Source organism: Neovison vison, chromosome 2 (genome assembly GCF_020171115.1).
Source record: "Neovison vison isolate M4711 chromosome 2, ASM_NN_V1, whole genome shotgun sequence".
Taxonomy (NCBI): Eukaryota; Metazoa; Chordata; class Mammalia; order Carnivora; family Mustelidae; genus Neogale; species Neogale vison.
In genome coordinates, this window is record NC_058092.1 from 17,154,848 (window position 1) to 17,182,207 (window position 27,360).

The 27,360-nt window shown below is 38.1% G+C and overlaps 1 protein-coding gene across 5 annotated transcripts in view; it reads right to left on the reverse strand.

Annotated features, from left to right (window-relative positions):
* Positions 1 to 27,360, reverse strand: part of HNRNPR (heterogeneous nuclear ribonucleoprotein R) — a 33,912-nt gene that overhangs the window by 6,244 nt on the left and 308 nt on the right. Inside the window, exons 2-8 of one of the 5 annotated variants that reach the window (XM_044237409.1) lie at positions 24,147 to 24,312; positions 21,755 to 21,873; positions 21,000 to 21,107; positions 18,283 to 18,396; positions 6,847 to 7,023; positions 5,114 to 5,249; positions 2,229 to 2,443 (exon numbers count right to left, since the gene is read on the reverse strand). In XM_044237409.1, coding sequence (XP_044093344.1) covers positions 2,229 to 2,443; positions 5,114 to 5,249; positions 6,847 to 7,023; positions 18,283 to 18,396; positions 21,000 to 21,107; positions 21,755 to 21,873; positions 24,147 to 24,303 — 1,026 coding nt within the window. In that variant the 5' untranslated portion in view covers positions 24,304 to 24,312. Of the gene's footprint in view, positions 1 to 2,228; positions 2,444 to 5,113; positions 5,250 to 6,846; positions 7,024 to 18,282; positions 18,397 to 20,999; positions 21,108 to 21,754; positions 21,874 to 24,146; positions 24,316 to 27,360 lie in introns of all 5 variants that reach the window. The other 4 variants (XM_044237408.1, XM_044237410.1, XM_044237412.1 and 1 more) reach the window with 4 other exon arrangements.

Below are 27,360 nucleotides of genomic sequence, written 5' to 3' on the forward strand. Positions count from 1 at the left end.
GAGATACAGAGAAAGCACAAGTAGAGCAGCGAGCAGAGGGAGAGGGAGAAGCAAACTCTCCGCGGAGCCGGGAGCCCGATGCGGGGCTGGATCCCAGGACCCTGGGATCATGACCCGAGTTGAAGGCAGCCGCTTAACCGACTGAGTCACCCAAGCATGGCAAGGTAGGACTCCTTTAATCTACACCTTTCTGTGTAATTTTGATTTTTGAACTAAGGAATTCTATTACCTATTCAAAGAAGAAAATTAACACACCCGGTGAATAAACTGTTTCCTCAGATAAAGGATATATGAATAAAAATTATTTGGGGGAAGGTATTACTTCAAGGGGGGGGGGACTCTAACACTGTCCACCTCCATCTCTACCCTCTTTATTTTCACAGTGTTGTCACAGAGGTCAAACTCAACATTATGCAGGCCTCAGTTGGTTCTTTTTTTTTTTTTTTAACTCAACACAGATCTTTTTTTCTTTTTCAAGATGAAACCAAAACATACAATATAAAAATTACTCGTTGAAAGTTTGTTTAAAACATTCAACAGAAAAAAGTCCCTTTAAGAAATATAGGCTCTTAGGTTTCGGTTGATTATAAAACTGACCCAACTTGGCAAAAAAATCTTAAATGAATTAGAACACTGACAATGTTAACAGTAGAAGGGTAGAGCACCCACCCTCCACTTTAGAAAACAATAAAGGAATCAGTATTAGTCAATCAAATTTACTCAGTCGGTGTTACTCAAGTTTATAGAGGCCTCTTTTTCATTCTGAATGTTGTTTATGATCTAGGAAGAATAGTTCCTAGAATAAAATGTTGAGGTTTTCTAACCCTATAAAGTTTAGGATGCACTTCAATCTAAAAGGTTATTAAGAGGTATGTGAAAAGTGTTGAACAAATCACCAGACAAACTACTTTCAGATTCTCTGTGAATTTTATTCACCTCTTATAATGTGTAATATATCTATACTGCTATTTTAAACATGTTTTTATAGAAAAAGCAATACAAACTCTACTGTTTCTACAAGGCAGTTCCAAAGTGTAAGGGTGCTTAGGAGATTTATTCAACTCCAATAAAATAGAGGACATCCAAGTTCAATAGGTTTGCCCAAAGTCACAATTAATTGTATTAGAAGAAACAAATGGAATTAAAATCAAGTTAGTAAAAAATAAAAATTAAAAAAAAATCAGAGCTATTTAAATTCCTAGTCCCTTTCCTTAACACAAATCCATTCAAGGAATACAAGAAAAGGACACTGAGCAGCACATCTGAGAGCCTCTCTGGTTCATTCTCTGTGGTTCTTCTCTAACCCAAAGACGACTTTGCCTATAAAACTTGTTCACGCGAGTATAAACTGGGGCTCTCCTCCAAAGTAATTAGAGTGAAGATGACCTGCTCAAAACCTGGAATAAAAAGCTTTAGAGGAAGATTTCCCAGTCTAGGAGAATTCAACTACCAATTTATGGTCATTACAGAGTTGCTGCCTCACCAAGAAGGGAAGAGACACACCAAAATACTCAGAAATTCACTAAGATCAGCAGAGATGCAACTCTGATGAGTCCCTTCAATTCCAGCAGTCACCCGAAGGGAAAGCCTAACAATCGAGCCTCATGGCACCATTATTTACCAGGCAGGGATCATGGCAACAGAAGTATAAGGCTTAGGAGGAAAGTGAGGGCCTACAAAGGATCTGCCATGCATATTTTGCCACCACCACACAAGAGCAAACACGATAATCCTCTGCCTTTCTTCATGGAGACAACAGTCTTAAGGGAACTTAATCATTAAATTAAAAAAAAAGAAATAGAAAAATCAGCTATAAATCTAAATAAATTATCAACAGCCATGTAATAAAAGTCTTACTATGGTCAATGAAGACTGCAATTCATAATCTCCAAAAAACATTACTTCTGTCTATATTCAATAAGACCTCTTTTTTTAAAACTCTGTATCCTTCCTAGCTCCTAGCACTGAACAAATTCTCAAGGCTGATGGCCATACTTAAACCAATTTCACTTCAGTTCCTTTAGCACACTTAATCTCCAGGAAAAGGGATGATTAACAGAAATTTCTAGATACCAAGATAGACTGTTAAGTTTAGTATTAAAGCAGATTCTAGAATTAAGATCAAGAGCTATAAACTGTATTTATCATATAACTTTTAAAAGTTGAGCTTTATCGGAGTACAAAATTTAAATAATCATCTCACCCCCATCCCAAGCAACTGCATTTACCTTAGCCATGACTTCTGGATCTGGTTCTTCCACAGGGTCAGCCCATTCAACTGTAACTACATTTCCCCATACTTTTACTTTTCCACTCATCAGCCGGCGTCTGGCTTGTGCTGCTGACTTGTGATCCTCATATTCAAGGAAGCAGAACCCCCGATTCTTCTTTTTGTCATCGGGTTGATGATAGAGAATAACGTCCACCAAACCCTCTGTTAAACCAACAGCCAGATATATAAGCCAAAAGCATCCACCACACATCTAGCGGTCAGGCAGACCTAAATCCACTTGCCGAAGAGCAAAAAATATTGAAGAAGCCTCAAAATGATTCCCTAATTACCTAGTAGACAATTAAATCAGCATTGTTAGATATGGATTGTGAAACAGTATTTTTTATGTTCCTTTTTAAATTTTTCAGGGTCCTGAGGGTACAGCCATAAGCAACAGGTCCAGTTACTGTATTCTGATATAGAACATGATATCATGGTTTAGAGTGTTTGCTGTAACAAGACCTTACAATTTATGAAACCAAGGAATTTAAAAACCAAATTATTGATATAAATTCAAAGGAATTTACATTCAACCAAGTAATCATGACCAAAAATCATCCTTGGCTCTAACTTAAAAGTTACTGCTTTTACCAAGAATGAAAATGATTGCTGGGGCACCTGGGTGGCTCTGTTAAGCATCTGCCTTCAGCTCAGGCCGTGGTCCCGAGGTCCTGGGATCATGCCCCACGTTGAGCTCCCTACTCGGCGGGGAGTCTGCTTCTCTCTCCCTCTTCCTCTGCCCCTCACCCCCAGCTCATGCTGAATCTCTCATGCTCTCTCTCAAACAAATAAATAAAATCTTAAAAAAAAAAAAAAAAAAAGGAAAAGAAAATGATCGCTAAATATTGGTGTCCCTCCGGTCTTAGTCCTGTGTTCTCATCTTTCCACATATGTTGTTTCTAGGTAGTATCAGCTAGTCTGTACTTTTAGAAGCTATCTATATCCTTAAGAATGCTTACATTTTATTTCTAACCCAGACTTAAAGACATTTCAAATTTAGCATGTCCAAAATCACAGTTACCACTCCCCAAATGTGTCTTCTCTACTTCCCTATCTAATAAATAGGACCATCTCCTGGTTCTCAAGCCAGAAATTGAAGACTCTTTCTTGATTTCCTTCCTTTACTTTCTTTCCTTTACTCCCCTACTCAATTCAGAGCCCATCTACTTCTTTCCACCTTCACAGCTATTACCCTCGTCCAATCTTCTATCCAAACTACTGTAATAGCCTCAACTAACTGATTAACTTCTACTCTTAAGCCCCTCTAAACCATTACCCATATGGCAGTAGAGATAATATTCCGTAAACACGAAACAGATGTTACTCCCTGCTTGAGATCTTTAAACACCTTCTCATTCTACAAAAATTAAATCTAAACTTCTTATAAGGTCCACAAAAGCTTTGCCTACTTCATCTAATTCTACTCTTAATTCTACAGTAATTTTAACAACACTGGCCTTCTCTCAGTTCCTATAATACACCAAGATCTTTCTTGCTTCGGAGACTTGGCATGTGTTGCTCTGCTGGAATGCACAGTCCTCTGTTCTTTGTCTGCTACATCCTCCTCATTCTTCAGGTCTTGCCTGAAACGTCATGTTATCAGAAAAGCCTTCCATAAACATCAAAACGGGGATAATAGCTATTCTCTAGCTAAGTATCTCTTATTTTGCTCTTCTCAGTGCTTACCACAATGTGTAAATATTTCTTTAGTTTTTTGTGTTACTCCTTTCCCAGAATGTAAGCTCTACAAGGGCAGAAAACAGATCTTATTCACCACTGTATCCCAGCGCATAACACAATGCCACCGCTTTAACAGGCACTGGACAAACACCTGCTGAAGGAATGAATACACGGGTAAGAAGCCAGAAAGGAGCCAAAAGGTAATAAAGTGATGAGGGCAAAGAACTGCGCCATTTGGAGCATGTGACCAAACCAAGTGTGATGGAGAGTGGCAGTGGTTACAAAGTAGAACGCTAGAAAATCAAGACTTTGGAGTGGGCAGAATTTCTGGCAGCAAGATCCAGAACATGATCAGGATGTGGGGGGAGCGGAAATAGAGAACTGGAAATGAGGTGGTCATGAAACTAGGAGGCTAGGGGCCTGGAAAGTCATCCGTGTACATGTTAAAGGTACTACAAATAAGTCAATTTAGGGCAGAAGAGAAAGACTCTGAGCCAAAAGCAATCTTCAATTAATGAAAGACTGAATCGAGACGAACAACGGATGACAGCATCAAGGGAGGAGATATCCGGAGGACAAAAAACCATGGCTTTTATGGGGGGAAGTAATGGTCTAAATCAGTGTTTTTTAAACCATAGCTAGACTGAGTTAATCTTTACCCATGTTTAAGACAAATGAAATTGAACAGGAAAGATAACACTAAATCATGTAAAATAAGTGAAATTACAAGTTTTGTTGAACTTTGTTTCAGTTATAAATGTATACAGACCTGTGATGTAAAATGTACTTCTCAATCAATTCTATGGATTTAGAATCGGAAATTTCTAGACAAGGCAACAGGGAGGAGGAGGAGGAAGAGGAGAAAAACTCCCAGCCTCTTGGCCCTAAAGTACGCTGAATGCTGGGAAGCCTTTACTGAAGGGCTACCAGGCAAAGACTCTGGCAAAAGCTAAGGAGCAATGAAGGCACAGAAGTAAGGGGACATTCCAAGAAATTAAGGATATAAGGGAACATGCTTAGACCAAACCACTGTAAAGCAGAAAGGAGGCAAACTGAAGATTTGCAATTTTAGATTAATATACACTTCTCTTTCTTGGTACTTATAAATAGCACCACAGATTTCCCAAAACTAACTTCTACTAAATACATTTTTTGTTTTACCTGTGACTTTACTGAATTCTTCCAGAATGTTTTCTTTAGTCTTATTCTTCGGAATTGATCCAACAAAAAGCCTGTTGTTTGCCACAGAAATGCACACTCCAAGGTGTTTACCGGGGCGAATTTCATAGCTGTCACACTGCAAGGAAGAAAAGAACCAGATACCCCACAACCATCCCAAACTCAGGACAATTGTCTCACTCTAAAAAACTCAACAATATAAGGTCAAACACTTCCTGCTTCACAAACTCACCGAGTTCCCTCACGCTTACCATTATAAAAATGTGTATTTTAAAACTTGTTAGTCTCTCATCTTAGTTTGGTTTTGTTAATTTTCACTGCTCTTCTGGATATAAAGAACCGAGTTATTCACTATTTTTAAAAATACCTTATGTCATATTTCAATGTTATCTATCTGAAAAATTTTCCAGAGAATTTCAGAAAAAGTACCCAAGACTGATCATTCAGGATCCTTGGAGATAAAATTAGATACAGATAAGCCAAAAGCAAAACAATAGTTAACAAATAAGTATAATCAATAAGAAGAAATTCAGAAGAATTTCATATTCTACACAAAACACAGTATTCTAAATCGAAACATGAAAAGTTTTAAACTGCACAGCAAATATAATACCTTCAAAATTATATGAAATGATAGGAAATTTTTAAAGGCTTTACTTAAATCACTATGAAGATAGTTTCTTTGATAAACTTCAGATTCCTTGACTTTAACATTACTTACCCATTAGCCTACTAAAAGATACATGATTATTAAAAAATAAAAATCACCTATAGGTTGCCAAAAATTAGGAAATGAAGCTTTGAAATTTTCTCAATAAAAACATGTTGGAAGGAAAAGTTCTTAATAAAAACTAAAATCTGGGTCAAGCTAGAATGGAACTAATTTAGAAGCGATTAATAGAACAAAAAGCCCTGGTGAAAGAGGTACCCATTCCAGAAGGCCTGGAACTAGACTAAGTGAGGCTTTTAAATGTCTGGAAAGAGCATGCAGAAACAATGACATGGTTATTTTAAGTTCCTGAGATGGGTGTACCAACACAGGTAAGAAGATATTTCTCATATGCAGAACTGTTACAACTACTACTACTACAGCTGTACTATTGATTACTATGTACCAAGGGTAAAAGAAAATTACTAGATTACAGAAGATGGGCTACAAAATAGTAAAAAAGAAGAAAGACTGAAGACAGAGAAGACTGGAGGGTCTGAAAACAAAATACAGAGAAGAACAGGCATATACTCAGACAATAAATTGTATGGTTAGGTTGTGATAAAAATAAAAGTCTCAGATCATTTCCTGAATTGTGTCCTAAAAGTCACTGTCACCCAGTTATGTCCCCCAGAATCCATCACAGCCTTCATTACATTTTTAAGAATCTTGTCCTGAAGTTTAATAGTAACAATTCACATCTTTTTTTGCCTAAAATCCAAAGAGAGAACGGCAGAAGCCAAATATTCAAATGAAACTTTAGATACTAACCAATCTAATAAGTAACAGAATTACGGGAGACTTTCTCGAACACATTATTTCTTGGGTATTTTCAGTCTTTTTTACTTTTATCATCAGAAAAAAATAGAGCAAAGGTCACATACCAACTTTATCAACATCTAACCATGCAGAGCAAAAACTAAAGAAAACAAAACAAAGTTAACTGCAAACGTTTTTAATTGAGGCGGTCCGATCCGCCGCTAGACAGTGGGTGTTTATCACATACCAGCTTAACGGCCTCCTGTGCAGCCTCCTTCCCGCAGAAGGTGATAAACGCATACCCTCTGTTCTGACCAGACAGCGGATCCATCATAAGACGTAGATCCCAAATGGGACCAGCCTTTTCAAAAAGGGGTACCAACTCATCCTCATATAAATCTCTTGGTATTTTACCTACAAAAACCTGGGGGAAAAAACCCAAATCTCTGTATTAGAACCCCAATATAAGCATTTTAGAGCCACAAAGCCCAACAACTCTTCTTCTAAGAAGCTAGGGGCACAAAGATGGTTAAAGAGGAATGAAGACAATTTGAATCATTAGGAGTTAACCCTAATGTTTACTATAATGACCGATGGTCATTAACACAGAATAATATTCTATACTGAAAAACGAAAATTATTAGTAAGTGTGTGCAAAATACCTCTGAATTGTTTATTTCTATAGTTTCTCTTTTTCTCACAAAAACACAGAATAAAGGATATATGTATGTATCTTTGGGAAATACGATATCAGCATTTTTGTAAAAATAGTAATTTAATAAATACTAAAGTGGTCTTTCTCAAGTTTTCTCAACTCTCAGTGCCTAGGTGGCACAGTCAATGACCGTCTGCCTCTTGACTTCCCCTCAGGTCATGATCTTAGGGTCGTGAGACTGAGCCCTGTGATGGGCTCCACGAGCGTGGAGCCTGCTTAAGTTTCTCTTGCCCTCTGCCCCTCCACCCCTCATGCGCTCGCTCTCTTTCTCAAACATATAAATCCTAAGGGGGGGGCGCCTGGGTGGCTCAGTGGGTTAAGCCTCTGCCTTCAGCTCAGGTCATGATCCCAGTGTCCTGGGATCAAGCCCCGCATTAGGCTCCCGCTTGTCAGGAATACTGCTTCTCCCTCTCCCACTGCTTGTATTCCTCTCTCGCTAGGTCTCTCTCTTTCAAATAAACAAAATCTTAAAAAATATATATACGTATATATAAAATCTTAAAATAATTACTACAAAAATTATGTAATAAGGATCAAATTATTATAAATATGTTAAATAATAAAAAACTTTCTCAATGTTTAATACTATACCACAATCTCTTCAAGCTTCTACCACATAGGCAACAATAAAGACAATCTTGTACATTAAAACATTTGCAATCCACATGCAATCCTTATTTAGATGCATTTATTTATTTGAGAGAGAAGGAGAGAATTTCAAGCAGACTCTCCACTGAGTAGGGAGCCAGACACAGGGCTCGATCTCATGACCCTCAGAGATCATTACCTGAGCCAAAACCCAAGAGTCAGATACTTAACTGACCGAGCCAACCAGACGCCTTCACATGCAGCCTTAAAGAGTAAGTCAGCATCTGCATTTGAGATGAATTTTCTTTCTTTTTCTTTAAAGGTTTTATTGGTCAGAGACAGAGAGAGCACATAACCTGGACGAGCAGCAGGCAGAGGCAGAAGCAGGCTCCCTGCTGAGCAAGGATCCCAGAATCCTGGGATCATGACCTAAGCCAAAGGCAAACGCTTAACCCACTGAGCCACCCAGGCGTTCCTAGAGATGAGTTTTCTAGTGAAACTCATCTACATCAACATTTTACATTCTGAAAAATGACTTGAATAATGAAACAGCAATCCAAAAGATGCCCAAATTATTACTGGATATTGTTTCTGAAGTTAAGCTCTATAACTGTGCTAAGACAATCGTTTTCAAAATACCTTCACGGCTGTCTAATGAAACTTCTTTTGAATCCCTAGCATAATTCTCTCACACAAGAGCTATTCAGTTCTTCTGTTTCCTTAAAATCTCCAACCCTCATTCACCAAGTCATCCAAGGAGGGCATGTGGGAAGGTCAGTGGTTTTCTCATAGTCTTTCCTAAATTCTTTCCTTCTTCATACCTCAGATAAAGAGATTTTATTTCCTTTCCAAGGTTAACTTCCTAACCATAACAGAGCCCATTTCTTCACACCACCTTCTCCTGGAAATACTGCAAACTTTTCTTTGACTCTCCTATTTTGCTAAGTACATCCTTCCAAGCATGCCTAATCTTCCGTAACAAAACAATATGTAAACAAGGAATATTTACCCATTTATCTTTCAAGTACTTTCAAATGCTTTGAACACATGGCCATGTCTACTTTATTTCACTCACGCAGTTATTCAACCTGTCTACCATATCCTTAGTACTGTGCAGCTACGAAGTGTTAACACATCTAAGGCATTATCTGTGCAACATCCCTACAGAACTATATTTCTAACAAAAACTCACTCTGGAGAGCCCTTGGCATCTACGCTCTCTCTTTAACTACAACACTGACTTCTTCCTCTAACACTAAGCTGCATCCCCAAATGGAATTCACTAATGGATTTCAAACAACTAAATTCAAGTCTTTTTTTCCTCACTCTCATCTTGCCTTCCTGGTAAGCGGTAACACTGGTGTTGCTGCCTCCTAAAAATTCTCTTCCCTTCAATTTTTAGAATCCTCCACTAGCCTGGTCTTTTTACCTTTTTTTTCTCTATCCTTTCCATGGTGATTCTTCTATTCACCTAATAACAGTCTGCATGTTCCCAAAGTTATGGCTCTATCTCATCTTCCCTGTACTTCCTTCACTTCCAAAGATCATATCCATTCCCCAGCCTATATCTATACAGTCATCTCTCACATCTACATCCTAAGACCTAATTTTATACTTCCAACTGCATTTGGAAGCATATCCTATTGGTTGTCCTAATTTTACCTCAAATTATCAATAAACAGTAATGTGTTTTCTTATTTTTTGAATATAGATGTATCTATAGATATGAATGACTGTGGATGTGAATAGTACTAATAGTGATTTATCAATGCGTGAGAAAACGGTTCTAATTTTATTCTTTTCCTTTAATTATATTTTCTAAATATTCTGTCACAGATATAATATATTTTTTTAAGATTTTATTTATTTGACAGACAGAGATCACAAATAGGCAGAGGGGCAGGCAGAGAGAGAGGAAGGGAAGTAGGCTCCCCGCCGAGCAGAGAGCCTGACGTGGGGCTCGATCCCAGGACCCTGGCTGGGATCATGACCCGAGCTGAAGGCAGAGGCCTTAACCCACTGAGCCCCCCAAGCGCCCCAAGATTTGTAACAAATGTTTTTTTTCCAAAAATCAAAATGAATAAAACTCACCCCTGTCAACCACTTCCTTTGATTTTCCTCATTTTTCTTGAGTAACATAATTTCTGCTGCTCCCTCCAGCCCCCAAGATGACCAAGGAAATAATACTTTCAATAAACAAAAATCTCAGCTATTTTGAATCCCTTCCATTCCTATCCATACCCAACTAAACTTCTACGTTATCAGCCTGGAGTTGTTCCAATAAATAATACCTAGCCTACAGAACTGACTTCCAACCTATTCATAGAACATCTCCAAACTCTTCATGAGACAGGGAATTCAATATACCTTCAACTCATATGCCATGTATTTTTCTAAGTTCTAGAGATACAGTGAATACCACAAATAAGGTCTAAGCATTCACGAGGTTTACACACTATTGATAGAGACAAAGGTTAAAAAATATATATATGAGGGGCACCTGGGTGACTCAGTGGGTTAAAGCCTCTGCGTTCGGCTCAGGCCGTGATCCCAGAGTCCTGGGATCAAGACCTGCAACAGGCTTTCTGCTTGGCGGGGAGCCTGCTTCTGCCTACCTCTCTGCCTACTTATTATCTCTCTCTCTCTGTCAAAATAAATAAATAAAATCTTACCTGCTTTCAAGAAGTATTAAGGGCTAAAGAAAATAAAAGCAAGCAAAGGGAATAAATGAGGATGAGGCTGTGTTTTAATTGGAAGAGTCTCCCTAAAAAGGTTAAGTTTGAACTGAGACCTAAGGTAGAAAATTAAGTAAAAATCTGAGGCGGGGGGTAAATCTGAGGAAAGAGCAATCCAAGGTAAAGAACACTACAGAAAGATGGGAGCACAATTAACATATATGATGAAGAGCAAACATGACAGCAACTGGAAGAAAAGTTGGGAAAGAGAGAACAGGGGCCAGATTAAGTTAAACCATGTTAGTAGTTTGCATTTTATTCCAGTTCTGTTGGGAAGATAGTAGAGGGTTTTGAGCAGACAAGTGACTAGATATGACATGTTCCAAGGGACTGGCAGCCAGGTAGCAGATGAACTGTATGGAGAAACAGGCTGCCCAGTCAGGTTCACAAGGCAATCCAGGCTAGGGATGATGGCAGCATGGAGTAATAGGTTGATAGCTCAAAGGCAGGGAGAATGTGAGAAACAGTTAAGTTTTAAGTTACGCTGGGTTCATGGGGTGCCTGGGTAGCGCAGTGGTTAAAACCTCTGCCTTCGGCTCAGGTCACCATCCCAGGGTCGTGGGATCAAGCCCCGCATCAGGCTCTCTGCTCAGCAGGGAGCCTGTCTCTCTGCCTATTTGTGATCTCTGTCAAATAAACAAATAAAATCTTTAAAAAATAAAAGTTATACTGAGTTCAGATCTACCTTTTAGTTACTTTGAGCAAGTTTCTTTCTTTATTTTGAGCAAGTTTCTTAATCAGCGAGTCTCAGTATCTTCATCTGGAAATAACATCATCCAGAGGGTTCAATTTCCATGTGAGCAGAGAGCCCAAATCTCGTTCCTCATTTTATTCCCAGCTTGAACACAGTGCCTGGAACATATTAGCTGCTCATCTTTTTTTTTTTTTTTAAGATTTTTATTTATTTGACAGAGATCACAAGAAGGCAGAGAGAGAGGAGGAAGCAGGAAGCAGGCTCCCTGCTGAGCAGAGAGGCCGATGCAGGGCTCGATCTCATGACCCTGGGATCATGACCTCAGCCAAAGGCAGAGGCTTTAACCCACTGAGCCACTCAGGTGCGCCACTAGCTGTTCATCTTTGATGAATGTTCAAATGAACGTCGACTTCATGCTATTAACTTATACACTAGGTCCCACACCTTCTCTTCCACTCAAAGACAACAATTTGATCATCAGCACACTAATGATTGTAATTTGTCACTTAAAAAAATTTTTTTTTCAGGGGCCCCTGGATGGCTCTGTCAGTTGGGCATCACACTTAAAATTTAAATGAAAAAAGGATGTATCTTGACTACGACACACCTTCCAGTTACTGTCCCATTTCTCTGCTACCCTTTCCAGCAAAATTGCTCAAAAGAGCTGTAGGTACTTGCTATCTCAAATCCCTTGCCTCCCACTCTCTTTAATCCTCTCCAAATAGGGCTTTCACCACTATTCCTGACAAAGTTACTGATGACATCCCTGTTGCCAAGATCAAATGTCAATTCACGGTCCTTGTCTCACCTGGAACGTTTGTTGTAACTGACCACCTTCCTGCTATGAAAACACTCTTCACTGGACTTCTAGGATACGACATCCCTGATTTTTTTCTTACCTCATTGGTTCTTTCTGCTCAGATCCCTTTACTAGTTCCTTCTCATCTCCCCAAGCTCTAAATGTAGAGGGCTGCAGGGATCAGATTTTAGACCTTTAGTGTGGCTACACACACTTCCTTGGTGATCACATCCAAACTCATGGTTTTTAAATACCAAGTAGATGCTTAAGCTTCCAACGTTTATCAGCTCCAGCCAAAACCCTTCCCAGAATTCCAGGCTTACAGAAGCAACCGCTCATTCAACACAGCTCCACTCAGAGGTCTAAGAGACCTCTAACTCTTAACATGTCCAGAACTGAATTACGATCTTTCAATCTGCTAATCTGCCCTTCTCTACAGCAGTCCTCATTTTAATCCATGGCAAACTCCATCCTTCTAGCTGCTCAGGTCATAAGCCTTGAAGTCATCCTTGGCTCCTTTCTCTCATACTCCCATATCCCACTCATCAATAAACCCTGTTAGATGTGCCTTCAAGATATCCGGAGAATCTGCCGGCTTCTTATCAGCCTCAGTTTATCAATCCTATAAATGACCATTCATTAACGGGGCACAGCACTAAAAAAAACTGTGGATAAAAGATGTCCTGAGCCAGGCGCCTGGGTGGCTCAGTGGGTTAAAGCCTCTGCCTTTGGCTCAGGTCATGATCTCAGGGTCATCGATCCAGCCCCACATCGGGCTCTCTGCTCAGCGGGGAGCCTGTTTCCCCTCTCTCTGCTTGCCTCTCTGCCTACTTGTGATCTCTGTCAATATATAAATAAAATCTTTTTTTTTTTTTTTTAAGATTTTACTTATTTATTTGTCAGAGAGAGAGCGAGCACATGCAGACAGAGTGGCAGGAAGAGAGAGAGAGAAGCAGGCTCCCTGCTGAGCAAGGAGCCCAATGTGGGACTTGATCCCAGGACGCTGGGATCATGACCTGAGCTGAAGGGAGCTGCTTAACCAACTGAGCCACCCAGGCGTCCCAATAAATAAAATCTTAAAAAAAAAAAAAAAATGTCCTGAGACAAAAAAATATATAGAAGGATAATTGGTATTCATTTTGAAATATATTTTTTGGTGCGGCTGAGGTCTCTGGCCCAGTCAGACAGTGTTTATGTATTTGAAGGTATTTGTATTTGAACATTTAAAATGTGTTCTGGGAAGCAAATTCTGGTTCCTATTATTTCCATTAACATAATGCAATGGTGCTTCATAATTAGATTGTTCACTACCCCTATTTCTTCCATACCCGTTACAAAAACACATAAAGCAAGGAGCACAGAAAGTGGCACTGTGAAAATACACCAACACACAGCTCAGTGAGGAAGCGAAGTGCCAGTTATTACATTACTTATGTAACACTTGTGCCTGTATTTTTAGAACAGACAGGTTTGCCTCATTAAGCAAGTGAAAAGTGAAAAACCTATATTTTCAGAATTTAATGACTGATTGATCACTTTACATACAAGATTCATAAGAGCCAAGTTCCTCATACTCTGAAGTATCATTTGAATGTCAGAAGTCCAACTTACAGATTTTTCCATAAGAATTCTATTTACTTTAGAAGAAATATCAACAAATCTGTGATCAACAAAGTTCCCAATATGATAATCAATGGGATCCAAAAAAAACCAGGCTAAAAATACTGATTTACTGAGAAGCAAGAGCTGGCTTCACTTCAAGATCAGTTTAACATAGGACATTTAAGTAACTTAAAAAGGCTAAAAATAAACAATATTTAAAACTAGGCATCATTCCTTTATAAGTTTCTAAGCTCAATTTTTAATTAACTAAAATGAAATAGAAATGTTTTCCTTTCATTAACTTGTTAGTCCCTGAGCCGTTATGGGCCCATAGAACTGTTCAGAGTAAGCACTCAGGCATATGCAGGTTAGCGTCCCCTGCCCCCTGCCCCTAACAGAACCAACAGAATGGGGGAGCCTGGGTGGCTCAGTGGGTTAAGCCTCTGCCTTCAGCTCAGGTCATCATCTCATGATCTTAGGGTCCTGGGATCGAGCCCCATATCAGGCTCTCTGCTCAGTGGGGAACCAGCTTCCCCCTCTTCCTCTGCCTGCCTCTCTGCCTACTTGTGATCTCTGTCAAATAAATAAATAAATCTAAAAAACAAAAACAAAACCAAAACAAACAAACAAACAAACAAACAAACAGAATGTATTGAATATCGTTAACAACCAGTTCTTTCTTTACTCACTAAGCATCAAGACTTGAAAAATGTTTTGGCTGTCTACTACCCATGGTTAGTGTATTGGTTAGTGTTTAATGGAAACCATCAAATACTTCAACAGTAACAGAGAAAAAGTCCTTTGAGGCTCTGGAAGGAACAGAGTTAACAGGCAGTGCAACACAGTCTTTTGAGTATCTACTAGGGCTCTTCCATTATCCTGCTCCTATTTGCTGTTTTGCAAACACAGCAGCTTTTCCTTATACAAAATTCAATTCAGGTACTACTAAGTCATATACTTTTACATCTCTGTTAAATACACTGGTTCTCTAACACCTCCATTAGTTAAAATACCAAAGAATTAAAATTTCAATCTACCATTTCCTTTGAATTCCTCTACAAAACACCATTGCTATGCTCTTTAAAAAGGTTAAGTCCTTATCATGGAAACTAATGAAAACAGAGGCGGTTTCCCTAAACAGTTTTACAACGCCAGCTGAGGAACACAAAGATACTACAACCAGACTGCATCTGAGGGCCCAGACACACTAAAAAACACCCTTCAAAATTAATACCTATCTTTCTTATCTCAGGACAACGCTTAGAAACAATGCAAAGGAGTGCTCCTTTATAGGGTTAATTTACAATAGATTTTACCAAGACAAAAACCTCACTCTTCTCATAACTTAATTTTAATACTGTCAGACTCAGGCACTGATCCTAACTTCAACTTCCTCAATCAAGAGCTAAAATTTTTAATGACTATAGTGAAACATAAAAGAACAAAAACTTAAACCTCACAGCATCAAAAATGACACCAACTAAAACCAATTTATTTATTAAATCAGTAACCCAATATGTTAAAAACCTATTTTTCTGATTTTTTAAAAAACTTTAATTTTAGGGGAGCATAGACAGCTCAGTTGGTCAAGTGTCCCACTCTTGGTTTTGGCTCACGTCATGATCTCATGGGTCGTGGAGCTGGCCTGAAGATTCTCTCCCTCTGCCCCTCCCCAACAATACTCTCTAAAATAAGTAAATCTTTAAAAGAAAACAAAACAATACTTTAATTTTCAACAGGTATAGGCCAAACCTCTTGGAATTTAACTTTATGGGAAGAACCCAAACCTTTATCCTAAGATTTTGTTGTAACAAACTGCTTGATAGGGGTGGCTTAGGCTCATACAGGGATTTCACTGCAAAGGTATCTGCTGTATGCGATATCTAATATATAGGAAAATGCATCTTTCCCCTAAAGACACAATACAATATAAAAGAATACCATATTTTACAATTAGGATGCCAACTTTGTTTCTAATTGGATACTCAAAATAGTTTATCCTATTAAGTTGTTTAAATGCTTTCAGCAAAATGGTACGAATACTAACAAACTCCTTTCTTATAAAACAAAGATAAAACAAGTCTCCATTAATGAGCTCATTAACAGAACAAATCTAACAGGCTAAAAAAGTTCATTTTTGTAATTATGAAATAGATACAACCAACTAATTTTATATGAGGCTATACTGGACATTGGAAAGAACATTAACGATATTATATAGATTTAATTTTTATTCCTAAGGTTTTTGTAACTAAAGAAACAAGACTAAGACAAATGTAATAATTGATAAATACTAATAAGGATATCACATGCTGGATGGTATACTATAAATATCTTTTTCAAACTGTACCTCCCTCTTGGAGGTGGTTTTAGGCTGCCTCTAAATAAGGAAGAAGCAAAAGAGCAATTACATTTTTTATTTATTTTATATGAGGGTTTAAGGTAAGAAATCAAAACTTAAAGTCATTTGGAAAAAAAATACCTATGACAATAGCTGTTCAAGTAAGAAAACTGAACTACATTTGTATATTGTTCAAAAGTTAATAAAATGTAGGGCTGCCTGGGTGGCTCAGTCATTAAGTATCTGCCTTCGGCCCAGGTCATGGTCCCAGGATCCCGGGATGGAGCCCTGCATCAGGCTCTCTGCTAGGCAGGAAGCCCACCTCTCCCACTCCCTCTCCCTCTCCACTTGTGTTCCCTTTCTCGCTGTGTCTCTCAAATAAATAAAATCTTAAAAAAAAAAAAAGTTAATAAAATGTAAATGTAGATTTGAAAGCATTCACAATCTAAACAGAACATTAAAAATGAAGGATGGCTTGAGGTACCCAGCTGGCTCAGTCAGTAGACTGTGACTCCTGATCTCAGGGTTCTGAGCTGGAGTGTCATGTTGGTATGGAGATTACTTAAAAATAAGAAAATCTTTTTTTTTTTTTAAATATTGTATTTATTCATTTGACAGAGAGAGAGGGTGCACAAGGAGGGTTAGCAGGAGGCAGAGAGGGAGAGGGAGAAGCAGGCTCCCCACTGAGGGGACCTAAGCTGAATGCAGATGCTTAACCAACTAAGCCACCCAGGCACTCCATTAATAAATTATCTTTAAAAAAAATATACTATTCACTCATATTCTGTATTTCATGACATTTGCTCCTAGAACAAACTTAGATGGCTCACAGTCCAATTCCAACTCTACAGTAATTATGGACATTGGAATAGTTTTTTTTTTTAAAGAGACACAAAACAATAATATATAGCTGATTTAGGTATCATGAAAAATAAAGATGCTTAGAGTCCTCCTTAATACTGCTAAATATTAAGAAATAGAATATTAACTGTCATAATGCTTGAAGGCAGTTCAGGGAACAAAGACCAGTGAACGTAAACTCTATTTTATATACAGAGACTACACTGGAATTACTTCTGATATAAATCTAAAAAGTTAACTGGTAATGTCTTTATTCACAAACTATTCTTTTGACTACCTGAAAAGACACCAGAAAGACCCTGCTGTAAATTTATATTTTGGCACACAGTTTTTACCATTCAAAGGATCAGAATTGGTGGGGCGCCTGGGTGGCACAGGGGGTTAAGAGACCAACTCTTGGTTTTGGCTCAGGTCATAATCTCAGGGCTGTGACATCAAGCCCTGCATCAGGCTCCACACTAGCATGGGAGTCTACTTGGGGCTCTCCCTCTCTATACCTCCCCCGACCCCCAAGCCCCCCTGCGTGCACTCTCTCTCTAAAATAAACAAATCTTTAAAAAAAAAAAGGGGAGGGGCTAGAGTTATCTAACATAGAGGTATATAAAAAAAACCTCTATGAAGATACAGATGGAGCTGCAGAAATTGCTTTGTTCAATGACAGACCAATGTGTTCGACCTTTTATCTGATTCTATACCCTTCTCTTGTGTGACCCACTCCCATCAATAAATCTCTCAGCAGGGGCGCCTGGTGGCTCAGTGGGTTAAAGCCTCTGCCTTCGGCTCAGGTCATGATCCCAGGGTCTTGCGATTGAGCCCCACATCAGACTCTCTGCTCAGCAGGGAGCCTGCTTCCTCCTGCCTGCCTCTCTGCCTGCCAACCTGTGATCGCTATCTGTCAAATAAATAAATCTAAAAAAAAAAAAAAATTTTTTTTAAATAATAAATAAATAAATAAATCTCTCAGCAAAAACTGAGTACCCTTTATGTGGTGGGGGTAGGGCCAAGTAGGGAGGACAAGCGCTATTCAGAATTACTGACCTAAAACAAAACAGAATAAAGCAAATGTTTCTCTTTCATAACTTCAACCCAAGCACCTAAAATGGTGTGTTGCTGGTTGCATGGTTTTAGCAACCAGTTCCAAGAACTCCACATTCCTTTACAGAGTGTTTGGACATCTACTAGTCACATGGTTCTCCTTGCTTATGACTATAGTAAGATGCAAATGGCTAGCCAAAGAAAATAATTACAGCTAAACTTTAAAAAGAATCAACTACTCTTCCCCATCATACAACAGAAAGAATAATTTACAAACTGGAAAGATTTCGGCAAACAGCTGAAGAACACTTACTTCTGTTCCAATGCCAGGTTGTACACCAGAGTACACACTGTCTGGTGGAGGACCACCATACTTCCTCTGTCCTGTGGTTACATCCAGAGTATAGCCAGTCCTTTCAAGCAACGCCTAAAGATAATTATACATCTGTTTATACTTAAATATTATATCACACATCAGTATATTAATCTTTTCCAAAGGATATCCCAACATCATAGGCCATGTAGCTTAGGTAAAATAATGTCAAAACTCACACTGGTATCACTCGCACGTGTTGTTCCCCTTCATTTTACTCCTTTCCATACAATGAATGGAAAGAATTGTACACAAATTAAATCTCTAAGCACACGATGATTTTTTGATATGAAGAAACAGAAAAATGGGGCAAGGATTATTACAAACGTGACATAAGCCGACCCCAGGATACCTATCCATACTTCCATGCTGCAGCAGTCCTCATTTTGCATTTTCCTCTACTTCAATGAGAGCTTTCCTTAACTTGTTCCTTTTACATACCATCTACCTACCTGTGATTCCTTTCAAAAAAAAAAAATGTTCTCTCATCAGAAGTCCTACCTTCTTCATGCAGCTTCTCTCATTCACTATTCCTCACATCTTCCTATTGTGAATTTCTATTATAGTCAAGTATTTAACCTTTATTTTGTTTAATCCTTTTGTATTTCTGCTCTATCATAAGCTCTATAAGAACCAGACCATTTCTCATACAACACAAACTCAAAGTATTTGGCAATTACCAAATGAGTATTCTCAGGTTTCAAAAAACAAAACCTTTTGTTTCCTGATTACCAACCTTCTTCACAACATTAGGTACTAAAGAGGGATTGCAGAAAAGAAGGTAATGCTCTTGCCTTTAAGGGTCTGTATTTATATGAGAGGCAATAGCTCAGACAAAATGGAAAAAAAGAAATGTCATCTACCTAAAAACAGGAGATTTTTACACTTCATGTTTTAAAGTTAGATAGCTCCCAACTCGCAATGATTCAACTTATGATTTTTCGACTTCAGGATGGTATGAAAGTGATATGCATTCAGTAGAAACCACACTTCAAATTTTGATTTTTGATCTTTTCCAGTGCTAGCCATATGCAGGATGATACTCTTGTGATGCTGGGCTGAGGCAGGGAGGCTCAGCTCCCAGCCAACCACTCAATCACAAGAGTAAACAACCAATACATTTAACCACCATTCTGTATCCATAGCAACCACTGTTTTTCTCTCTCAGTACAGAACTCTTACAAATTACCCGAGATAGCCAACACTTCGTTATAAAATGTGCTTTGTGTTAGTGGTGACTTTACCCAACTATAGGCTAGTGTAAGTTTTCTAAGCACATTTAAGGTAGGCTAGACTATGTTTGGCAGGTTAAGTGCCATTGGGTATATTTTTGACTAAGGATAGTTTCATCCATGTCCAGATAAACCCATCCTAAGCTGATGAAGATCTATAAAGGATATCAAAGCAACAAGAAAGTCCAGACATCAAGTTTAGTGGCTTTCAAAAGTATGGTCGGAGGACTCCCGGGATTCCGGAGTTACTTTAGGGTCTTTATTTTTCTACCTTTGACTCAAAAAGAGCTGCTCTAATTTTAAGCACAGAAACACGTGTAACACAATATACACACGATATACATTTTATACATTTAAACTTTACTTGTCTAATATGTAATATACACGTATCACATGTGCAATATATACCTTATCAAAAGCAAATACCCACTTTTGGGGAAATAACATAGGCCATATGTTATATATATAACATATATATTAATATGTTATAATAAATAACATATTAACATATGTTAATAACATAACAAACACCTGTATTGGTGTTCAATACACACCAATATTTTTTTTCTAAAAACAACTATTATGTCAAATGGAATTTTCATGTATTTATTTTAAAAATATTTAAGAATTATGCTATTTTACAGATGAGGGAAAAAGGTACAAAGGAGCTCTGTGTAAACTATTCCATGTCAGAAACTACAAGTTCTATTTTCTGTCTAAAGCAAAACCATACAAACAACTTCATGAAGTAAAATAACTACTTCAATTTGAAAAATCTATCGCTGTGGCAAAACATCAACAGCCCCTTAACTAAGGAATGAGGTTCACTGATCTTTCACCAAAAGCCCTGTATTTATCTCGCAGAGCAGTTTATCTAAACGATAACAGTAACTGGTGCTAGTTACACAGTTCTTGCTACATTCCAGGCATTATTCTAAGCACCTGACATGTCTTAATTCCTTTAATCCTCACAACTCTAGGGCAACAGGTACTATTACTATGCCCAGTTACAAATAATTAAACTGAGGTAAATAAAAATAAAAATTCAGGAGTAAAGCAGTTATAAAATACCTCTTTAAAAAAAGAGAGAGAGAGAGAGAAATAAAGTGCTCAGAAAGAAACCAAAGAGACATGACTGAGTCAACCTCAAAAGCCATTAGTGGAAGCATCAATAAACACGTATCCTTCAGTGCCAGAACAATGAGGCAAGGGTCTGAATTAAGGTTTTTTTTCCACCAAACATACAACTGAATGTTTGCCCCCCGAATTCTTCTTGTGTAATTTTCCTTCAATTATCTCATTTCTAAAACACTAGCTTAAAAAAAAATGTGGAACAATGAAAACTGTTTCTAGGAAACATGAAAAGAAACATTCAATCTCATCATTCAACTTATTACCATTGCAACGACCCGAGTCCAGTTTTACCTTTATCTTCGCTTCATCCGGCCCCTTTGTGGACTCTTGCACCTTGCTCCCCTGTTTCTCCCTTTGCCTGTAGGTCTTCATAACTCCACATAAAAATGCACTTTTGTTCTAGAATAGACAAGTAATTTAATGAAAAAGAATCACCAGGAATCATCGAAGGGTCAAATACATAGTTAATTTACAGTTTCAAAAGACGAGAATTTTAACCAAATATTTACTCATTTATTCGCTCAACAAATATTTGCTGAGTAGTTACCGTGTGCCAGAGACTGGAGTAGACAGCAATAAGACAGCTAAGACCTCAGGGTGCTTACCTTCCACACTGGCAAGTCTTCCATTTGTTGATATTCAAACGCACGTGGACTAACTTTGCCAAACATTCCAAAACTATTCCTCCTACCTACATTATTTTCCTCCAAGATAATAAAACAGGGTCAGATAAACCCACAACTGTTTAAAATTGAAGTATACTAAACCCATAAAAGCTCATTAAACTATCAGCAAATCCTGACTTTGATTTTAAGTTTTTAAAGTAACTTACTGGAAAGAAGTGGGGAGAGATTTTACTTTCTGAGAACTCTCCTGTGAAAGGTCTTTTTTTTGCCCCTTTAAACTTTTTTTTTTTTTTTTTTTTTTAATATAAGCAGAGGTAGTCACAAACAAAAAAGTATCAGTTCTTTTCAGGAAAAAAAGTAATGGTAAAGTAATTTCAAGTCATTAGTTATTCAAAGGCATTTTTTAGTAAGTGGCCTTACCTGAACATGTGATAAGTCACTCTCCTTGAACTGCTGTAGTACAGACAGAGCTCCTTCTTCATTAAATTCCCTGAGAGCATCAATTGCTCTTTCATCAAGATCGACATAAGCTACCAATCCTACAAATTAAATTGAAAAGGGGTAATGTTATTGCAACAAAAGGGATAACTAAACCGTGCTATCAATGTTTCATCAAGAATTGTTATATTCAGTACTATTACTAACAAACTACATTCTCATTTAATATGCATATAGGCAGCTATACAAATACTATACAAAAAGGTCGAGAGTACAAATATGAAAATAGAAGATAAAATGTCAAACATGAATTTCAATTCTTATAAACATGAATTTCAATCCCCACATCCCACAGAAACCCCACAAAAATCCTAGCCCCATTTCCCCTCCCCTTCTTAAGGCTTGGAAGATAAATCTGATATACACAGTGTACTACAGATTAAGTATTAATACAATAAATTCTGATTTATGTTAGAGTGGTAATCATACACTGTATTCCCCAAGGATCAAGCTTCAAATTATATGGACTGTTGTAGTTGTTGCTAACCACACAAGAGGTGGGAGAAAAAAAAGAGAAACCATTTTTACTAAATAATTCTTTCCACTCTCCAAAAGGTATCAAAGGCTTTCCCTCCTTAGCACCAAAGAGAAAATGAAATGCATCTGTTTATCTGAGCGTCTACTTTGCTGCAATCAGAATGTGGAAAGGCATAATTTTAAACTCTTCTACAAATGCAAGTGCAGCTTGATTAATCAATTCTGAAAGTCATATTTTAAGGCATTTTTTCGTTCTTCTGATGTGTCAAGCTGAGGTTTAAAGATGCTGTGGCATTCTCAACACTGTCAATAATGACTGTTTTTCTCAAATGGCATTAAGGACTTTACTATGGACTTACAAGTAAACTATACAGAAAATATTTGCACTGTATTCTATACATGTAGTATATTAACTGCACACAGAACATCTACTCAGTTTGAAATGTAATTTCGTAAGTCTGTTAAGTTTGTGTTGTATTTCTCTCTATAAGGAATATATTTCAGAATTGATCCAACGTAAAATGGATATATTTGGCAGATTAAAACTCCAAGTCCCTATGAACATCAAAAGTGACTCCATTTTGATCAAGTGAAAAAGAACTTTATTCCATACAGTAAATATATTTTAAATAAATGTAATGCCATTTGTAAAGTTACTTTAAGAAAATGTTGCCATGATTTGTTTTAAAAGCTCAAAATGAGCATGTCTAATTATTGGAGTTTCCTTACTTCAAAATTCCATACCACCACCCAAAGCCACAACTCAGAGGACACCCATCCATCCATTCTGTCAATCCAACCCTACACCCGAACCATCAGCCTCTTGTCAATAACAAAGCACTCTACAAGAGAGCATCTCTGAGCAAATCACTGCCAATTCTCTATGGCAGAATGTCACAGAAAGTTCCTGAGGACTGATTTTCAAATGGAACCATCACCCAGGAGTCATTTTTCGGAAGTCATTTTAACGTCTAAAATTATCCGAAGCTTCTCAGATTTGAAAAAAAAAATTTAAGGACAAAAAAACTGATATTTGTTACTACAGTACTTAAGACACATTTGTGAGACCATTCAATTCTCTCTCCCAGAATCTGGATAGGCACACAAAACACAGAGGAAGAAAGTTTCCATCTATGGCCCCAAAGGGGGAGGACACATTTATTAATGAACAACACTCCCTAAGGGTAAATATTTCTCTCCCTCTTTAAAAACTTCAAACCGCTTACAACCGACCATATTAAGATATTCAAATTTGCTTAAGCACTTATCCATGGGACTTCGAGATTTTTTTAAAAAGCAGCTGTTACAAACCAACACTTCCAGATTACGGAGAGATGTGGATTTTTGTCTATTAGAAACGAGACAGGCCACAAACTCTCAAGGAGTCTGACATTTATTATCGTTTCAGACAATACTGTCTAACCAGTCCTCTCATTATGCCACCTAATCAGACCTAAGCTAATTTAACAATCACTTTAAGAAGCTAAAAGTAGAAAAGTAAAAGCAAAATGATGACTGATTTAGATTAAGAAAAAAAAATGTAATATTTGGTATGCTGACACATACATTTTAATTGGTGGTAAATCGAAGACCAATTGATGTACTGTTCTGAAACAACTAAGACTGCATATTCAACACTAAGAAGGCTTCAAAATAATGAAATAAGAATATCAAAGTCAAACCCAATATGCCCTCAATGAAGGGAAAGTAACAAACATTCAGCTCTACATAGATCAGAAACAATATGTATTATTTAACCTTAAAAAAAATCTATAAAATTCAAAGTGGTTTGCCCTCACTTTCATAACCAGTCAGAAACAAGAAATGCATATTATACCTGTCTGAAATATTTCATCAAGTCTTTCTGCCACCTTCTGTGGGAGGCCTGCCTCTATCAGTGTCTTGTAGTGTTCTGTGTGAGTTACACTGGAAGTATCCATTGGTTCTTCCTCTTCTTTTAACTGTACCGCATTACCATTCACCTGATTAGCCATTTTATTATGCTGCTGGAAAAAATTCAGGAGCTATATTACATTAAGCCAGAAATAACTAGTTTGTAGGACAATGCATGATTTATCTAAACTAATTTGTATACATGCTGCTAATAAACTCTATCAAAATAATATTATATGCCTTTTGTGATGTATCTGACCTAAATTTGCAACAATAACCCTGTAAAACCATAGAAAATGTACATGGAAGCATTAGAACTTTAAGGAACTTCATGTACACGGGGTTAAAAAAAAAAAAAAAAGCTTGAATTTACTGAAGGTAAAATTGCTGATTAACAAAAGCAGCTGTTGTGTCCTGACAAGCATATCAACAAATCACCACAAAATCCTAAAAAGCCCATCAGCTCTCAATTCTTACACAGTTTTTAAAAGTTTGATTTAGAAACAGAATGAACACCCACAGACCACTTAATCAAGGTTTAAGGACTTTCAAATTTTCCTAGTTCTGCTTCAAATCTAGGATAGGTGTGAGATCAATGCACTGCTGTCTCTAGTTCAACATGCTGGTGGTTTGGGTTCTCTCCGCCTCACTTAAAAAAAAAAAAACACACAACTTGACATTAATTTTTGTTCTAAAATTAATTTGCTATTCCCATTCACAGATTTAAAAGAAAAAATGACCAAGTTTAAAAGCTAAACGATTGTTTTAAGTCCACGTAAAATAAAACGTGAGCTATAATTGAGGTTGCATCTTTAAAAAAAAAAATCATGAGTACATATTGAATTTTTCGTATCAGTAAAGTCGCAAAAACATATCGAAGAATGGACGGCTAACTTCTTCCAAACAGTTTCAACAAACATTACCTAATGAGGGTAAACTTAGGTCAGATGTCCCAGATTAACCTACCCAAATTATTTTGTATGTTCAACCTGTATATAGTACTGAAATGGACCAGCTCCCTGAAAAGAGAGATTAGATAATAAAACCATACAAGGCCAGTCTCTATACTGCCTCGAAAGACAGGGAATTAAAGTGCACTTGTCTGTGGTTAATGTGATGAAGATAATAAGCAGAATAAAGACATTGCAACAAATACTGAAATAGAGGACATGAAGATGGATCTCAAGAAGAAGCCTCCTTTTCTTGATGAACCTCAAGGTACCTAGTCAGCTACAAAGAAAATACAAGCTTCCTAAAAAGCACTAAACCCCACAAGATAACCACACTTCCAGACGGCTTACAACCACTGTGCAGGTGCACCAGGTGCCGTTTTCTGACCTAAAACAACTTCTTTTCTTTTCAAAGTCCACTGATATTTAGCTGAAGTTAATGAGAAAGGGAGAAAGACCAAGGGGAATGAGGTAATAGTAGGAAGGAAGGAAAATGCAGAAAGGGTTATTCTGAAAATAAGATCAATATCATGACTTCTTAGGATTACAAAACATTAAGACTTGATAGCCCACTAAGGTCTACACAGACGCAGATTCTCGTTAAACTTTGGGTGGAGAAAGGTTTCTCAAGGCAAGCCTCAAATTCTGATGAACTGACAAAAACGAAAACATTCAAACCTGGCACACTTTTCATCAAGAAACTACTTACAGTGTAAGATGAATACGTTTACTGATTAATACAACCTATTTCTATAAAGATGCACCCTGAAGTCCAAAATCTCCTTGTCAACATATAGTTCTATTTTCCCACGCTCCCACACCCCCAAATACAACCATAAGATCATCAGAACTCAAAAGTTCTCAGTATCACAAGACCCTTAACAGTTATTGCCCCTGTGAATACTATTAGTCACAGAAAGAAAGCAAATTTTTAACAGGAAAGTTCAATGAACATCTGCTAAGGTGATTTTTTTTTTAAGTATGTGTAAAGCAAAAAAGACAAGTTGTGTATTAAGCACAAGATAGAAATATTTATGACTACTGTTCCATTGCAAAGGTTCTCCTACAAGTTGATTCTGAAATTGGTTGATATTGTCAAAAAGTTTGTAAACTTTAACCAAAAAATAGTAAAATAATTAGATTGCAGAAAATAAAACCTTTCAGATCAAGGAAAACCTCTCTCTTCAAGCCAAATACAATGTGCTCATTTAAAAACCTCTTTTATGTCGTATGAGACCGTTTAAAACTTGTGTCAATTCAATACAATGCCACACAGCCAAACCATATTTCTGGATGCAGCAAATATACTGTGACTGGAGTCATTTGATCTAAGCATTTTTGCAAAAGGTAGACATTTAAATAAGATTTTAAAGGGCTGCTGGGAGATTTGGGAAGTGAGCACTAGCCCCTCCCTGACTTTTTCTGAACATCTCTGTGCAAATTCTTCATATTAAGAGACGGGCTTTAAAAGAACCAACGAAATGAAAACTAACGGTTATCTCATGGGTTAGGAGTGTCAAGCCCTTATCCTACGACTGACTCATGAGACATAAACTGAGTCTCTTGAGGACAGCAAAAATCTCAAACAGGTCAGCATGAGAGGACTGAAGCTTTCAAGAACCCCCTGGCCTTAAGTTTTACATTTTGGCAACACGACTGCTACCGTTTAAGAAAAAGAATCGCCTTTCCAATTTAGTGCGCCTGAGACATTCTTAGAATTATGCATCTCAGGCGCCGCGTGAAGCCTAAGTTTCACGGCCTCTAGTAGTCATTTTTTCCTTCAAATCTCGGCTCGCAGCATGCAGAATGGGGGAGGGGAGGGAGGCTTCCTACACAAATCGGCCCTCGGGCTCCAGCTCCCACAAAAGTTTTCTCCCGGCTCAGGTAACCCGAGGTTTGCATCCCGCCCTCTGCCCACCCCACCCCCTCATGCCCGTCGCGATCAGCAACACATCCCACTCGTGGCTAGGCCGGCCGAGACGAGCGCGAAGCGGCTCCGGAGGACAGCAGCGAAAGGGCCGCGGGCGTCTGAGGCCGCGGGCCGGGCCGGCCGCGTGGAGCGGCGGGCGGAGGCGGGAAAAACACGGCAGTCCCCGGCAGGCCGCGCGGAGGGTGCCCGGCAGGCCGGACCGCCGGCCGGGGGCTGAAGGGGCGGGGGGAGGATGAGCGAGGGTGAGGAGGCGCCTCGGCCGGGCTAGGCCCTCCGCC